The following is an 18,574-nucleotide window of genomic DNA, read 5'->3' on the forward strand; positions in this document are numbered from 1 at the left end:
GTCTTTTTGTTCATTTTCAGTCTATCCTGCAGCCGTTATCAATAATAATAAACTTAAGTTTATTAAAAATTTTCAAATATAAAACAACTGTCAGCATTTTGCCATTTTTGCTTTTCTGTGTGAGTTTCTTTCTTCAGACTTTTAAAACACATTAAAGGTAGAACCACCATTCACACTGTACTTTTTGAACGTGTGTTTTTTTTGTTCTTCCCTACACAATCACCATATTATTACATCTGTCAAAAGGAATAGTTACCTCACTTTCCCTAGGTTGTCCCAGAAATGCCAGTTATAGCTGATCTGCGATTTGATATAGGACGAGTTGAATTTATTAGGTGACTTAATCTCCAATAGTACCTCCTTATTTTCTTTAGTGGCTTTGACTTATAAAAAAAGACTGTGGCCAAGCATGGTTGTACATACTTGTAAACCCAATCACACAGGAGCCTGAGGCGGGAAGATTGGAAGTTTAAACCCAGTCTGGACCATTGTCTCAAAAAAAAAAAAAAAGCTCAGTGTTTCCTGAATTCAGTCCCCAGTACTGCAATGAATAAAATACCTGTTTGTCTTGTGGGAATGTTCCATATTCTATATACCTTTGTGGTTTCGTTTAATTTATTCTAGGGCTAGTCCATAGAACTTTCTGGCATTATGACAGTGATTTATATCTGTGTTGTCCCATACAATAGTCACTTGCCGCATATGGCTATTAAAAGCACTTGACATGTGGCCAAGTTTTTTATTTTATTCTATTTTATTTTGGTTAATTTAAATTTAATACTTACTTGTGGCTAGAGACTGTCATATTGCACCATACAGTTCCAGTCTCTGAAACCTGAAAGCTAAGTGTCAGGTGTTAATTACATTTAAATTGCATGCTTTTGGTAAAAACCCTTTATAGATACCTTAATGGTAACATGTTTTTAGCTATATTAAACACTACCAAGAGCCCTGGGAAGATAAGTGGAAGGATAGTGAGGGATGTAAAGTGTTTGAGGTTATTAATGACTTGGTGGGGTGGGGGGGAGCATTTTGGAAGTCAAAGCCAGATGGGTATATTTGACTTTTTAAAAGAGTAGTTAAAAAAAGCCTGGGTATGGGGCTAGGGATGTAGCTCAGTGGCATAAGCGCCTGCCTTGCAAGTGTGCAGTCGTGAGTTCGATCCCTGGTACCGATAAAAAAAGAAAGAAAAAAAAAAAAAGCCTGGGTACAAAAATTTTTAAACTGTAATCATCATGTAGTAGGAAACACTACAGTTTTTTTTTTTTAAAGAGTTTAGCTTTCAGCTTCCCCCACTATCAACATCCCACACTGGAGTTGTACATTTGTTACAAATGGTGAGCCTACAGACACACCAATATCCCCCAAAGTCCATAGTGTGTATTACATTCACTTGTGTTATGCATTCTACAGATTTGACAAATGTATTTCATACACAATAGTTTCGCTGTCCCCTCCCCCCAACGTTTCTGTTTATTCCTCTTCCTCAAATACTTGGCAAGTGCTAATCTTTCTACTACTCATAGTTTTTTTATGTAGTTGGAATATGCAGTTTGTAGACTTTTCACATTGTCTTCCTTCAGTAAGTAATATCAATTAAAGTTTTCTCCTTACCTTTCCATGGGAGTGATAATTTTTTATTATTTGTGTGTGTGTGTGTGTGTGCTCCTAGGTTTGGAATGTAGGACCTCACACATGCTAGGCAGATATTCAGCTGCTGAGCTATATCCCCCATCCCTTGTTTAAATTTTGAGATAAGGTCTTACTAGTTTCCCAAGCTAGGCTTGAACTTGGCAATCTTCCTGCCTCAGCCTTCTGAATAGCTACGTAAACAAATGTGCATCATCTCACCTGGTGATATTTCATTTCTTTTCAGTGCTGAATAATATTGCTCCACATGGTTATATTACAGTTTAACCATTTGCCTATAGAAGGACATCTTGGTTACTTCCAAGGTTTACCAGTTATGAATACAATAAGTAAACAACAAGTGTTCAGGTTTTGTTTGAGAAATGTTTTGTTGCTGAGACAAAATATCTGAAACTCAAAGGAGGAAAGGATTATTTGGCTTACAGTTATAGAGGTTTCAGTCCATAGTCAACTAGTTTCAGGGCAGGGTGGCACAGCCAAGAAACAGATCATGGCAAAGCAGGGCAGGCAGAAAGCAAAAAGCAAGCATCAAACAATGACCCTCTTTCTGTCCCTTATGTCTTATGATGATTACCCATCCTTAGGGCAGGTAGTACTCACATCCTTAATTCTAGCATCACATCCTTGATCCCAGCATCATACATCATAAATCCATCCACTTCCACAAAGTCCCATCTATGACTGCATGAGATTTTGGGGAGACATCTAGATCAAAACTATAGCAGGAAAGTTTTATTTGATTGGTTGATTTGCTTGTTTGTTTGAGACAGGGTCTTGCAATGCAGTTGAGTCTGGCCTTAAATTCACTACGTAGCCCAAAAGGGCCTCCAACTTGAGGTGATCTTTTAGCCTCAGCCTCCCAAGTGCTGGGATTACAAGCGTGCCCTACCACACATGATTTGGGAAGATATTTTTTAGGAAAAAAATTAAGGAACTGGTTAGAGGAACTTGGTTAAGGAGCTTGGTCTGTATACCAAGATGCCAGCAGACATTAATTCCAGGTAATTAAGTGTGGAAAAGAAAAACAAAAGACAAAACAAAACATTGTATTTTTTACTTTAAAGTAGTTACTTGACAAATACATTTAACTAAAATATTTACTCGACAAATTCATGATGTACAATGTGATTTCAAATATGTATGCATTGATAGTGATAATAAATTATCACTATTAAATTAACATTCATTATCCCTGATACATTAGATTCCCAGATCTTATAAATAAAAGATTATATCATTTAATCAGTATCTCCTCTTTTTCTCTTGCCTCCCAGCCCCTGGCCACCAGCATTCTACTCCCTCTTTTTGTTGTTTGTGTGTGTGCTTTGTGGTGCTGAGTTTGAATCCAGGGCCTTGTGCATGCTTAGCATGTGCCCTACAACTGAGCTACATCCCAAGCCTGGCTCCTGTTTTTATGACTTATCTAGATTCCACATGTGAGATCATGCAGTATTTGTTTTTATGTGCTTGGCTTATTTAACTTAACACAGTGCCCTGCAGGTTCATCTCTGTTGCTGGAATTGGAAAGTTTTTCCCTCTTCTGGGAACTGGCTATTGTGAATAATTCTACAATGAATATGGTTTGTCAACATCTTGAGATACTTCATTTCATTTATACATAAATATTCATATACATATAATCTACAGAAATGAGATTGCTATAGAGTAGTTTTTGGAGCCACTTCTGTGGTGTTTTCTGTAATAGTCGTGCCATTTACAGTCCCTTCAACAGTGTACATGGGTTGCCTTTTCTTCATATTTTCTCCAATAACATCCTATCTTGTCCTCCCTCCCACCACCACTGTCTTTTGGAGACAAAATTTCACTCTGTAGTTCAGGCTGGTGTTTAACTTTGTAGCCCAGGATGACCTGGAACTCACAATGATTCTCCTGCCTCAGCCTCCTGAGTGCTGGGATTACAGAGGTGTGCCACCATGCCCAGCTTATCTTGTCTTTTGATAAGTCATCCTAATCAGGTGTGAGGTGATAGCTCTTTGTTATTTGCATCTTTGATGATTAGTAATGCTAAGCACCATTTTATATACTTGTGCTTTTGTATGCCTTTGAAAACATAAGTATTCAGGTCCTTTGCCTAATTTTTATTTTTTTCTATTGTTTATTATACATTTTAGATATTAGCCCCTTATCAGATATATGTCTTGAAAAATATATTTCATTCTATAGGTTTCATTTTGTTGATTTCTTCCTTTGCTATATAGAAGCCTTTTAGTTTTATATAGCATCATTTATTTATTTTTACCTTTGTGCTTATGGTGTATGTGTGCAGTGCTAGGAGTTGAACCCAGGGCCTTGTGCATACAAAGCAAATGCTCTGTGACTGAGCCACATCTCCAATCCCTATGGCGTAATTAACACTAAGGCCCATGTTAAGGAATTTTTTTCCTATTTTTAATAAGTTTTACCATTTTAGAGCTTACATTCAAGTAATTAATTCATTTTTGAATTTATATATGAGTATTTCATTTAGAGTTAATTTTTTTATTTATGGTGTAAAAAAAGTTCAGTTTCCCTCTTACATATGGATTTCCTATTTTTTCTAGCACCATTTACTGAAGAGACTTTCTTTTCCGCACTGTTTATTTTTATCAAAGATTAGTTGACCTTACATGCATATGTTTACTTCTGGATTCTATATTGTGTTCTATTGGTCCATTTCTGTTTTTATGCTAGTGTTAGGCAGTTTTGATTAATATAACCTGGTAATGTAGTTTGAGAGCAAGGGAGAGGATGTGATGCTTCTAGCTTTGGGTTGGGTTAGTTGGTTTGGATTTGGTTTATTTGAGACAGGGTCTTATGGTATATTCTAGGCTGCCCTTTTACTGGAGGTAATCCTCCTGGCTAAGCCTCCCAAAGTGCTGAAATTACAGGGGTGTGCCACCCTGCCTGGTTCCAGTTTTGTTTTTAAGATTGTTTCGGTAGCTGTTTTTGATGCCTGTAATCCCAGCACTGTGAGAGACTAAGGCAGGATTATGGGCAAATTTGAAGACAGCCTGGGCAATTTAGTGAGATCTTGTCTCAAAGTGAAAAACAGAAGAGGGATGTACTCAGTGGTAAAGTTCCCCTGGGTTTGATCCCCAGTACCACAAAAAGTGATTACCAGATCATTTTCATATCTCTATGGGTTTGAGGATTTTTTTTCTATTTCCCTGTTAAGTGCCATTGGAATTTTGATAGATTTTATTGAATTTGCAGCTCACTTTGGGTATTACAGACATTTTCACAGTATGAATTCATTCAGTCTGTGACCATGGGTATCCTTGGGTTTTCTTCAGTTTGCTTCATCAGTGTCTTACAGATTTCAGTGCACAGATCTTTAACTTCCTTGGTTAAGTTTATTTGAAAGCATTTTACTTCGTTATATTTTTTGTGTATTAAGGATCAAACCCAAGGCCCCATGTGTGCTAGATAAGTGCTCTACTATTTAAGCTATTTCCCAGACATACTTTTTAGATAGTTTGGTTTTATGGATAGAAATGGAACTGATTTTTTAATGTTTATTTTTGTATCCTATAACTTTATTGAATTCATTCATTGGTCCTAAAAGTTTTTTTAGTAGCTTTCAATCAAAGTTTTAAAAATACGTATTGTATCATCAAAAGATAACACTGTCCTTTCCAATTTGGATTTTTTTTTTAACTCTAAATGCATTGGATAGGCCTTTTATGTTGGATATAAATGCAGCTATATTAAATGAGCTTAGAGGAAGGCCTTCCTAAATCTTTTTTTTTTTTTTTTTTTTTTTTTTTTTTTTTTTTTTTTTTTTGTCTTTTTCCTTTTTATCGGTACCAGGGATCGAACTCATGACTGCCTGCTTGCAAGGCAGGCGCTTATGCCGCTGAACTAAATCTCCAGCCCCAAGGCCTTCCTAAATCTTATAAGAAAGAAACATATAACAGTGGCAGTAAAGGAATAATTAATGAAATAACAGGGAAAAAAGAAAGAAGATCATTGTGGAAAAGAAGTAAAATTTTTATGAAGTAATGAGAAAATAGATGAGATTGAAGGAACAATGACCCAGATCCTTTCTGGAGGCCCTAAGCTAGTTTTGATGCTAGTTGTGAGAGATGATATATACTGGAATGAGGGTTACAGTGGGGAAAGTAATGGAAATTTGAGATTAATTTTAGAGAAGGAATAAAAGCATTTGACAAGAGATTGACGAGTGAGTGGTTGGGAGGAGGCTTGAAGGAAAGACAAGATGTCTAGGGTTTTGTCTTAAGTAATAGTGTCATTATTTGATAAAGAGATATTTGGGGGGAAGAGAAAGGATGATAGAGGCTAAAATCAGATCAGCTGACGATTTCTTTGTTAGCTAGACTAGTTCAGAAGCCCTTTAATGGCCTGTCAGTTTTAGTCCTGCTCTCGTCAGTCTATTCTTGGCCTATATTTAGAGAATAAACTTTTAAGTTCTATTGCCAAGAAGTCTATGTAATCTAGCCTCTGTCTGATTTTTTTTAATACTACTCTTCCTTCGTTATGAGATCTTGTCTCAAAATACACCACCAAACAAACTACTCTCCCCTTTTCTGTGCTCTGCTGGTCTCCATTCTTTGTTAAGCATAGCATAGCAAGCCTGTTCCCACCTAAAGGCTTCTCTGCCTGCTATTTTTCCTTCTTTGAAACCTATCTAGAGTGTCACCTTAAACAAATTTATTAGTTAGAATGCTTATAACTGATTCATTCTCCTGCCTCCTCCCCTTCTTCCCTCCTTCTTTCTCCTTTCTCTCCTTCTCCCTCCCCTAATGAGTTTTTAATTTTACTTTCTTTAATATTTTTACTATTATTATCATTTGGTGTTGAGACTTAAACCTACGATCTTGCGTATGCTAAGCACGCACTTTGCCACAGGGCTACCCTCGAAGTCCCTATGAAATGTTTGTGTGTGTGTGTTTATGCATGTATTTTGGTACTGTGGACTGAACCTAGGGACTCCACATGACCAGTGAGCTACATCCTAGACTAGTGATGGCAACCCTTTTGGAACTTTCAATGATAAAAAACAGCCCACTGTTGTATGTGTGCCATAGATTCAACCACTGTCCTAACCCTTCCTATTTTTTGAGGCACAGAATCTTAAGTTGTCTAGACTGTAGTAGCTGGGATCACAAGGATGTGCCACTATCCCTAGCTGAATAATTTTTTTTACATTTTATTTAAATTAGGAAAAAGAAAAAGAAAATAAAAATTAGCCAGAAAACCCTTTACTTTTTTATTTTCACTAAATTAACAGTTATAGGATACTTATATGCTAATAATATGTTTAACATTCCTTGCTGTTTCTTTAACCGGAATTTATAGACTTTCCTGCTAAAATCTCAGTTTTATATTTGAAAGGCAGAGAGAAATTCTGTGAAATATTGAAATAATTTAAACCACCTTAGACTTAGAAGTACATATAAATGAAACAATTTATATTAAGTTAGAAAAAGGTTGGTATTTGTTTAGAATTTAATTTGTTGTTTTTGGATTTTTTCTATCTTAAGTGTGTTTTAAATACAGTGTCATAAAAAATATAAATAAGTACAATATCATTTTCTCTGAAATAAATCTTTTCAGTTCCTATGAAAACCATTTTTGGTCTAGCTAGCCATGGAGTGATGCACCACACATCACAGCTGTCATCACAGCTACCCGGGGTGGGGGGTAAGGCAGGAGGATCACTAGTTCCAGTTCAGTCAAGGTAACATGGTGAGACCCTGTCTCAAACCAGACACATAAAAATGGCTGGGAATATTGCTCAATGCTGTGTGGGTTCAATCCCAAATACCAGAAAAACAAAAACAAAAAAATGTTTAAAGTGTTTCTGAGGTACTCATGTTTCCTTTTTCAGAGCATATACTTGTAGAGAGCACTAGAGCATCCAGATTTGAAGCAGTCAGGAATGTCCCTGCCAAGTCGACAAACAGCTATTGTTAACCCGCCTCCACCAGAATACATCAATACTAAGAAAAATGGGCGGCTGACAAATCAACTGCAGTATCTACAAAAAGTTGTCCTGAAGGCGTTATGGAAACATGGCTTTTCCTGGCCTTTTCAACAGCCTGTGGATGCTGTGAAACTGAATTTACCTGTAAGTATGTCTTATAATTATGTTAATTTAAAAAGAAGAATCCTATAAATCTTCGTAACCAGCCTCTAACATCATATATATAACACATATATATCATATATATATATATGATCATATATATACATATATATAAAATGCTAAACTTAGTCTAATGTTTTTATTCATTTTCTTCTGTGATACTTTTTTCTGCTGTGCAACTTCCTCTTCTGGTTTTGGAACAGTGTGTTCCGTTTCAGTAAGTATCATCTCAGTGTGGCAGGGAGCTCATTTATGGCTTCATCTGACTCTGAGTATAGTGAGCATCTTGGAGGTTTTGTTCATTCACCTGGATATATTCAGGGACTACAGAATTGACATCTAAACTCAAATTCAGTGTTACTCTGCATTTTTAAGTATCAGAGAAATCAGCACTCTTTTTGGGTCACTGACCTTGTGTCTAACATCTGTTTGGCATAGATAGATCTCTCCCCACTCAGCATTTTAACACTGGAGTGACTACCACAGTCCCTGATCCTGCCCCTCTTCTCCCCCTGCCACTCTCTTCCTCCTTGTTCATGTATGTGTGCAACACAATAGTTATACTCTTTTTGGGCATTGCTGTATGCATGTAGCATATCTTGGTCATTTTTTATTCCTTTACCTTCCGCTTTCCTTCCCTCTTCCCTGTGATTCCTTTCCCATCTCTGGAAGTCTATCATCTTGTTTTGTACCATCTCATGTTTAAACATGAGTATGCATGTATCACTCTAGTAAGATATCTTTAATTTTTTTGTATGTGTGGTTTTGTTTTTTTTTTTGAGACAAGGTCTTGCTGTGTAGTTCAGGCTGGTCCTGAACTCATTATACAGGCCAGGCTGGCCTTGAACTTGTGGCAGTCCTGCCTCAGCCTCCTTAGTGATAGCATTATAGGCATAACCCACCACATTCAATTTTTAATTCTTTTGTTTAAAAGAAGATCTCTTTTATTCTTTAGTGGCCCACTATATCACTGTAGTAAGATTGTCATTAATTCTTATGTTTGTTTTTTGTATTTTGTATATTTCAGACTGTCTTGAACTCATGTAGCCAGGCTAGCCTTGAACTCATGGGGGTCCTTCTGCCTCAGCCTCCCCAATGCTGGAATTATAATCATGTGCCAACATACCCAGTCTTTCTTTTTTTTTTTTTGTACCAGGGATTGAACGCATAACCTTGCACTTATCAGGCAAGCACTTGAACTGCTGTGCTAAATCCTTAGCCCCTTTAATTCTTTTGATTAAAAGAAGATGTCTTTAATTCTTTCAAGAATACTGCTAGGAGAATTGTAAATGAGTCAAATGGAACTTCTTTTTTTATTATTGGTATACTTTAGATAAATATGATAACATTCATCGTAGGGAATTTTTATCTGTGTGTGATAAAAATTCAATTCTATCTTTTTCCCCATTCTCCTACCCTCCCTTCAAATCCTTTTCCTCTTATTTACAAAAGCTTTGTTTACATTTTTTCCTTTTTTCTCATTTTTTAATTTTTCCTCCCTTCTTTTTCCTCTTCCCCTACCTAGTTTTCCTTCCCACTGAAACATTTTCTTCCTATTTTACAATATGTATTGTACATTTTGGCCTTTATTTCAGTTTCTTACACCAGAAAACAATGCAGTATTTAAACATATGTACCTGATATATTGCACTTAAGAGTATCATCTCAAGGTGCATCCTTTGCCTATAAGTGTCTCAAGTTTTCCTTTTTTATGGAAGAATAGTATTGTATTTTTTTAAAAAGCGCACATGTTCTTTATATATTCATTCATTGGTTGATGATTGGGCTGTTCCTATGATTTAGCTATTACAAACTATGTAATAGCTATGATTAGCTATTACAAACTCTGCTGCTATAAACAAAGGTAGGCATGTATCACTGCTTAAATGATGCTTTTAATTCTTTTGAGATGACACCAAGAAGGGCAGTAACTGGGTCAAATGGGACCTATTGTCCTGGTTTTTTGAGGACTTTACATACTGATTTCCACATTGTAGGTTTTTAAAGGTAATCAGTATCACACTGTTGAGTTACAGATGTATAGTTTATAAAATTTCTCTGTGCACTAATACTTGTGAATTCATTCTTATTAACACTTACAATTTCTTCAAATCCATAGGATTATTATACCATTATTAAAAACCCAATGGATTTGAATACAATTAAGAAACGATTGGAGAATAAATACTACGTGAAGGCTTCGGAATGTATAGAAGACTTCAATGTAATGTTCTCAAATTGTTATTTGTACAATAAGGTATGTAAGCCCCTATTATACTACTAATCCATTGCTTTTACATAAAAGACAGATATGTATAAGTAAGTGTACTTATTTCAAAATTCAAGTTTTGATTTGGACTACTTTACATTTATTTAAGGATAATTTTGTCACTGGTTTCTAGCGTGTTGTTCAGGCTGGCTTTAAACTCACTGTATAGTGAACGCTAGCTTTGAACTTATAATCTTTAGCCTTCTGCTTTAGCCTTCTGAGTTCTGGGATTATAGGCATACACTGCCATGCCCAAACAGACATATTCTTTAAGACACATTTCCATTAGTCCTCCTCAAAATATTCCCCCTCAGTTTCAAATACCCTTATCCCATTGTTCTTGCCACAATGTGAAACAGCTGTGGAAGTCTTTGTGAGTTGTGTTTCTACAAGGTCTGATCAAAAATACGGTGAGTGCCCCTGCCAAGTGCCATACAACAGGAAAGCAGGCTCCTAAAAACATTTACATGTCCTCGGCCCACTTTACTCACTGGATCTGGCTCTGTGCAACTTCTGACTCTTCCCTACAGTCAAAATAACCATGAAAGGTAAATGTTGTGAATCAGTTCAGGACATAGATGTATCCCTGACAGCACAGCTAATGATACTTACAAAAGAGGACAGCTAGAGCTGCTTCAGAAAGTGACAAGAATGATTACATAAGTGAGGTGGATTTAATGTGTTCTAAGTGAGGAGGGCTTTATGGTAGTATATCTTTTATGTCTTTTACTGTCATAAAGATTTTTTAAATTTAAGCATGTTACAGCTGTGCCTCGTATGTGGACATTTCGTACTTAGTCTTCACATTTGTTCTTATCTGTGAAATTGGATTTATGTACTTAGTTTTCTTTCCATTCAGTATTCGTACTTTCCACTGTGTCATACTCTTTTTGATCTGTTTCATGGCACCTAAATATTTTAAGACTTTCCATTTAGATATGAGAAATCTAAATATTTGGCATTTAGTTTATACAAAATCACTCACTAGTGATACTGAAATATAATAAATTTTGATTTGGTTCCCAAGGTTACTATCAATGCTACCTTGTTTGTATAAAATATTTAAAACTGTTAACTGATGTGTTTTAAAAACAAGTATCAATAATTATCAATGCCATTCAGCTTTATCTTATTTTAAAAGCAATTCTAAAGTGTTCTTATATCTTTGACACTTTAAAACAAAATTCAGTAGTTTTCCTTAGCTATGTAACTTAGAAATAAATGTTTTTGCTTTAGATTGTTGCTTTTTAAATTATTTTTTTCTCAGCAGTAAAATAAAGCATAAGACTTCTAACTAACCTGATAGTTAAGATTTTTAAATTTGAGTCAGCACGACAGTGTTAACAAAGAAAGTAATAGTTGCTTCCAGTCAAACAATGAAGTACTTCATCCAGTAATAAATATATATTGTTTTAACCTGTTGAGTAGAGATTTTGATTTGTATTAGTAGGATTGGTTGGATTATACTTCTAGTACTTAGGCATTTGGGTCCTTTTTAGAAGTTGAAGAGGTAGGATGTTAGAATTTAACGTTCACTATTTTCATAACTCAATTTAGAAGAAATAACTAACATATAGGAGTACTGTATCACTGATTTCTGTAAGTTAGCCTGAATTTTTAAAAAATTTGGTGCAGTGGTCATATTGTATATCCCTCTGATATATTTAATATATTTCTAGCCTGGAGATGATGTTGTTCTCATGGCACAAGCTCTGGAGAAGTTGTTTGTGCAGAAATTATCTCAGATGCCACAAGAAGAGCAAGTTGTGGGCAAAGAAAGAATAAAGAAAGGTAAGTGAGGAGAGTTAAATCATGTATGTCATCTCTGTATCTGATCTCTCTCCCCCCTCCCTCGCATGTCCTCCCTCCCTCTTTCTCTCTTGCTCAATCTCTCTCATGTATATAAACATAAAATCACTCAAAGAAGACAGATGTCTGAAGTTTTCTACATCCTGTTATATTGGTACAATGTGTCCTGTTCATCTGCTAAACCTTAATCACAAGGATGGTTATCACGTAAAAAGAAGGAAGATTGCATTGATAATGGGATTAAAGCCAGGCTTCCTGTTGCATAGTGATACTCATCAACTAGGCATCCAATAAATCATACTTGCTACTACTACTATTTCCAGTATAGTTTGTAACTATGTACTATACTGATGAGGCCCTCATTGCCAATAGATTCTGTAGCTAAGAATGAAATGTTTAGTTATATTCCGAAAAAGTACTTACATAAATCGCTATTTTGCTAAAAACCAGAATTAAATTAGAACGTAAAAAAGAATGGTCTTTTATACATACTCAATTTGACTTTATTCATATTTTACTAGGCATTCAACAGAATGCATCAGTTTCTTCTGTTAAAGGAAAACCCTCCCCCAAAGCAACAGAAATTTTATTTAAGCAGCAAGAGATTTCCTCTGTACTTTCTGAGAAATCCATCTTTCCTTTAAACATGGCACAAGGAGCTCAGCTCTACTCTAGCTCACAAACTGTGGTCCAGGTAAGTTTATTAGTTTTTAAATGATTAGTTCTTAAAATATTTTTATTTCCCAGTATGATGGTACTTTCTTTTGGGTTCTTTGTTTTGTTTTGGGGCTGTAAGTACAGTCCTCTGTTTTTTAGAACAGGACCTCACTAAGTCACTAAAATGGCCCAGACTGGGCTCAAAATTGCAGTCCTCTTGCCACAGCCTCCCAAAATACTGGGATCTACAGGCATGAACCCACTGTGCCTGGCTTGTACTTTGTTTAAGTTGATATTAAAATTGGTCTTCAGCATACAAGAATTTTGCCATACTATTTCTGCCTTTGTGTCTTATGAACAGTATCCTAGAATGCTAACCAAAGTTTAGAGATTTCTTTGGTAGAATTTAAACTTTTAATATCTTGATAGTATTAAAATCAAAAGTTGTCTACTCATATAGTTTGTTTAAAAATGTGTACTCTGGGGCTGGAGATTTAGCTCAGTGGCATAAGTGCCTGCCTTGCAAGCAGGCAGTCGTGAGTCCGATCCCTGGTACCGATAAAGAGGAAAAAGACAAAAAAAAAAAAAAAAAAAAAAAAAAATGTGCCCTAGTTTATTTCAAATATTTACAAATCTTTTGTTTACCATGACTTTGATTTCTGTCCTTTATTGTCTTAAGACTTTTTACAAGATAATTTTTTTGGAATGTGGGAAGTAATTATTAGAGCTGTTTATTTTGTCTATAAAAAGAAATTAGTCTTTAAGATTTAACACATGAATTGACAACAGTATGTCTAAGTTATCTATATTGCCTTTTTCTTTCATTTTTTGTTTTGATTTTTGAGACAGGGTCTTGTTTTGTGGTTAAAGACTGGCCTTAAACTCATAGTGATCCTCCTTCCTGAGCCTCCAGGCTGCTGGATCACATGGTGCATCACCATATCCAGCTGTAATTGATGAATATCTCCTTAAGTATAGCTTTTGTTGAACTATTGCTTTTTATTGTTGAATTGTTTCACTTTAGGCTACCAGAGGTGTGAAGAGAAAAGCAGATACAACAACTCCTACAACCTCTGTAGTTAAAGGAAATAATGAATCTTCTACACCACCTGTGGAAAAAAAACAAGCCAGAATGCCACCAGTAAAAGAAAATGAATTGAAAAATGTTTTGCCGGATTCTCAGCAGCACTGTAAAATGGGAAAGAGGATCAAAGTAACTGAACAACTAAAACACTGCAATGAAATTCTTAAAGAAATGCTTTCCAAGAAACATTTTTCATATGCATGGCCCTTTTATAATCCTGTTGATGTTAATGCTCTGGGATTACATAACTACTATGACATTGTCAAAAATCCAATGGATCTTGGAACTATTAAGGTAAGTATTGCCTTACTAGAACTTTTTTTCTTTTTCTTGGTAATTGTTTTGTTTTATATTTTTAGATACAAGTTCTTGCTGTGTAGCCCAGGCTGGCCTTAAAATCTCAGGCCTCTGCTTCAGCCTCCCAAGTACTGGGCTTTTAGGTATGCACCATCCTGTCCAGCTGACTTCTTTTCTTGATATAAAAGTTCATCCAGCTGGACATGGTGGTTCATGCCTATAACCCCAGCTTCTGAGGCTAGACAAGAGGATCACTTGAGCCCAGAAGTTTGATGTCAGCCTGGGCAACATGGCTACAATTTGTCTCAAAAAGAGAAAGAAATGTATCATGCAAAACTCAGAAAAAGATAAAGAAAACCTGAATCACCAGAACATACCATCTGAAGCAAATTATTGGAACAATGATTGTCGTATGAACACATCCATTCTCCTTTATCATAATATTTGGATTATAGTATGTAATATCATCTGTACCCTGAATTTTAATTCCCTTATAATGGACATTTTCCTGTTTTGCCTTCTTCAAGATTGTTTTTCATTTTTTGTACTGAGATTAAATGCAGGGCCCTGTACTGCTTCATCACTGAACTACACCCCTAGCACATTTTGTAATTTTTATTTTCAGACAGGATCTCACTAAGTTTCCCAGGCTAGCCTTGTGATTCTCCTGTCTCAGTTTCTGAAGTAGCTGGGATTATAGGAATGTAGTACCACACCCACCTTCTTTAAGAATGCTTTTTTTAATAATTGCATGATTCTAGGTTTTTAAAAGTTATTTTTGGTGAGACATTTATGCAGTTTATGACTTCCTTACTGTTCCTTTTTTGGGAGGATATCTTCTCCTGCATTGGTAAACTTTCTTAATTGTTGATTTGGAAATTTTTAAAATTTGTTTTGTTTTGATTGTTATTATTTTGAAATAGGGTCTTACTGTGTAGTTCAGATTGGCCTTGAATTCACAAAGTAGTCAGGATGTTCTTGAACTTGCAGTGATCCTTTTGCCTCAGCCTCCCAAGTTCTGGGATTATAGGCATGTGCCTCCATATCTGGCTCGAAGTTTTAAATCATTGAAAAATTTTATCTACAGTGTGTTATGTATATTAATTTTATGGTTAACTACTTAAAAGGATAGAACTATGTAGGATCTTCAGAATTATTCAGTATCTCAGTCATCCTCCCAAATAACTACTCTTTATACTCTGTTCTTTAATTTTTGTTTAGATGTTTGATTTTTCATTTAAACATAATTTTACTTCCTTTTTAATCAGCCACATTAATGTTTACTAACATGTCTGAATCTATTGTTACTTTTTTTTTTTTTTTTTTTTTGCCATATTGGGCGTTGAACCTAGAGCCTTGCACGTTAGGCAAGATCTCTACACTGAACTATATCCCCAGCCTTTTTAAAAACAGTTTCATTTTGAGACAAGATATTAACAAGTTGTCCAGGCTCCCCCAAACTTGTGATCCTCCTTCAGCATTGAGTAGCTAGGATTACCAATGTGTGCCCTGTGCCTGAGTATCTATACTCATCCTTATTCTCAAGTAATTATTTGCCCTTATCCTCGAGTGATTATTAGGTAATTCTAAAATAACAGTTATTTTACCTCAGCAGTTGGAAGACATTCTAGCATCTGTTCCTGTTACCTGCTTTCCTTTCTCTCTTGTTGTATATTTCATTTTATTTATCTTAACTGGAGATTAACATTTTCAGTGTTAAAACCATGTCTTTTAAGTTCTGAAAATATGTTTAACCATCATGTCTTCAAAAGAGTACTTTTCTAATTTTTCCTGAATATTAACTCAGATTCAGAGGCCATGAAGCATTATCTGACTTAAGTAAACCTGCACCAATTCTTAAATGATAAATAGGACTTTAATAAGTTACTGAATATTCTAGGCAGGGGAGACAATTTATAGAATGGCCATGAGATGAAGAAAATATTCAAAATACTGTATTTGAAATGCATGGGGAATATGAAGGAAATCTGGGCCAAGATGAGACTAGCAGGAAATACGGCTTCCAAGAAAGACTAATGGAAAGAAGCCAACAGCTGCCGTTAAACATGGAAGTTATCTCCTCATATTTAATTTTTATAATGGTTGTTTTCTAGCATCAGTTTACAGACGGGTTAGGAGGCTATTGCAGGATTCCAGTAACTAGAAGACAATGACCTTAATTCTCTGGAGTATGTCAATTGCCAGTAATCTGACTGGTAGAAGATTATGTTTCATGTTTCAGTTTTATACTTCCTTACTTTCCAATGAGGACTATTATATTTCATTTGTTTATTGGCCTTTCATATTTGTTTGTGAATTTTCCATTAATGTATACATTTAGTCTAGTTGTCTGTAGGATTTTTTTGCTAGTTTTTCTTTTAATGGCTGCTTTACCTTTTACTCTTCTATCTTATGTGCAACCATCTAAAAATATAATCCACACTCATATTAGCCTTCTATTTTAATATTTTTTTATTCTCAGAAGATTTTAATATAAATCTTTCATTCAGATGATCAAGATTGGCTTAAGGAGATTATTCTTTTATTGCTTTCTTACTATTAAACTTGCCTACTCAAGACCATCTGATGACACTGTTTTTCTGCCTTTCTGATTTTATTCTTATCCTTTTCTTTGCTTGGAATTCTTTTCTTTATCTCTGCTTGCCAAAATTTATTGGATTTTTTTCAGCTCCTACAAAATGTGTAACAGTATAATTTTAACATTTGTCAAATATAGTGGGTAACTGTTTTTGTCTTTCTTTTCTGCATTCTCCTGTATTTCTGAATCTTTTCATAATATAAACACTTAAAAGAGGGATGCTTAGTTGTTGACTTAAACTATATTGTTTGTGAATCCTGTAATTTTTCCTTAATTTAGAAAAAAATGGACAACCAAGAATATAAGGATGCATATGAATTTGCTGCAGATGTAAGATTAATGTTCATGAATTGCTACAAATACAATTCTCCAGATAATGAAGTAGTGGCAATGGCTAGAATGCTTCAGGTGAGTTTTCATTTATGAAAACATGAAAAACTTACTCATGAAATATATGAGAAATTTAGGAAAAATGTACTTTTCCTCTGAACATAGTTGAAAATTTTTAGAAATATAATTTAAGAGATAAAGAATACGCTTCTAAATAGTACAGAAAAATTTATAAACTATATTTTTAAAACTCTGTAGGCTTGTCTTTTGAGTTATTTTATCTGTTAGTAGCAAATCTTTTAGTGAAGCTATTCATGATCCTGAAGAAATGAGGAATAGTGTGGAGAGAGGGCTGTAGCTATTTGAGATGGGGTTCATTACAAAAGGTCCCACTCAAAAGAAGGTCCAAGGGCATGAGAGTCTTAGTCAGTGGAAGATAATAATGCACCAAATACAAGATTCTTAAAAGGATTTCCCCTTTACAACTCGGGACTGTCTTGTTTGGGAAAATGACGAAAAGTTGACAGGCAAAGAATTGTGTGACCTTGGTATGTCTTTTAAAATTTTTGATCAAAATATGATAATAAAATTCCGTGTGAAAAGGTGTTATTAAGCATTAAATCAGAAATGCAGAATACTTTAATAGTCTAATTTTCCACCATAGGATGTTTTTGAAATGCATTTTGCCAAAATTCCTGATGAACCTATTGAGAGCACTCCTGTATGTAACATCACAACAGGCACTACAAAAACCCTTAGTAAAGAAAGCAGTGGTGAAGCTTCCTCTGAAGATAACTCTTCAGATGATTCTGAAGATGAACAAGTTAAGCGTCTTGCAAAGCTTCAGGAGCAGGTAGTTGATTATTATCAATACAGATTTTGATCTTATTTCTACAAGCTGATCTATTATAAAATTCTTGTAAGCTTTTCATTTGCTTATTGATTGGTACGGGGGATTAATCCTAGGGAGCACTGAGCTACGTTCCCAGCCCTTTTATATGTTGAGACAAGATCTCTCTCTGTTACCCAGGCTGGTCTTCAACTTTCAAACCTTCTGCCTTGTCTCCTAAGTAGCTAGGATTACAATTATGTGCCCTTATACAAAACTTTTTTGAGTGTGTATAATTGTGTAGATCAAACCCAGGACTTCATACATGCTAAACAAATGCTATACCGTCTTATATATTTAAGACTGCTATATTTAGACCACTTAGCAAATGCAAATTTATTTACTTATTTCATATTTTGTTATTTCATATTTTGCCAACTCAAATGTCTATATACTTGTAAAATTATTTCTGTTTTTAAATATAATTCTGTTGTTTATATTCCTAGTCACAACAAATGGTTGATTCATACCGAAATGATTTATGACATAATCTGAGATGTGTCATGGATGACATCTTATTTAATTTGTTGTGTTTGGATGACATTTACTTAATTTGCTATGTTTGTGATAAAATGTTAGCTTTCTCTAAGCTTAGACTTGAAAAGTTCGTGATTAAACAATTTAAGCTTAAATTGTGAATTCACATTTCCAAGCAATCTTAAATTGTCTATTTTTATTTATTTTTCTTATTTTTGTAGTGCTAGGAATCAAACTAAGGCCTCTCATTTGCTGGGCTGCTCTTTACCATTGAACCATACTCCTAGTCCTCTTTAGATGACTTTAGTCTGCTTTAGATGCTTAAATTTATAGGTGGAACACATTATATAGTGTTTGAAGTTTAATGTACACTTTTCAAAACAATGAATTTGTGAAGCGAAATA

The 18,574-nt window shown here is 34.9% G+C and overlaps 1 protein-coding gene across 1 annotated transcript in view; it reads left to right on the top strand.

The window, feature by feature from the left end:
• The window catches only part of Brdt (bromodomain testis associated), a 46,684-nt gene that overhangs the window by 4,600 nt on the left and 23,510 nt on the right, over positions 1-18,574 (top strand). The window contains 7 exon segments of the mRNA XM_063254181.1: positions 7,502-7,741; positions 9,879-10,016; positions 11,708-11,842; positions 12,370-12,531; positions 13,519-13,872; positions 16,754-16,882; positions 17,469-17,657. Of these exon segments, the coding sequence (XP_063110251.1) occupies positions 7,553-7,741; positions 9,879-10,016; positions 11,708-11,842; positions 12,370-12,531; positions 13,519-13,872; positions 16,754-16,882; positions 17,469-17,657 (1,296 nt within the window). The 5' untranslated portion in view covers positions 7,502-7,552.

Source organism: Cavia porcellus, unplaced genomic scaffold (assembly GCF_034190915.1).
Source record: "Cavia porcellus strain 051 isolate PalLab524CR breed Dunkin Hartley unplaced genomic scaffold, mCavPor4.1 scaffold_1, whole genome shotgun sequence".
Lineage (NCBI taxonomy): Eukaryota > Metazoa > Chordata > Mammalia > Rodentia > Caviidae > Cavia > Cavia porcellus.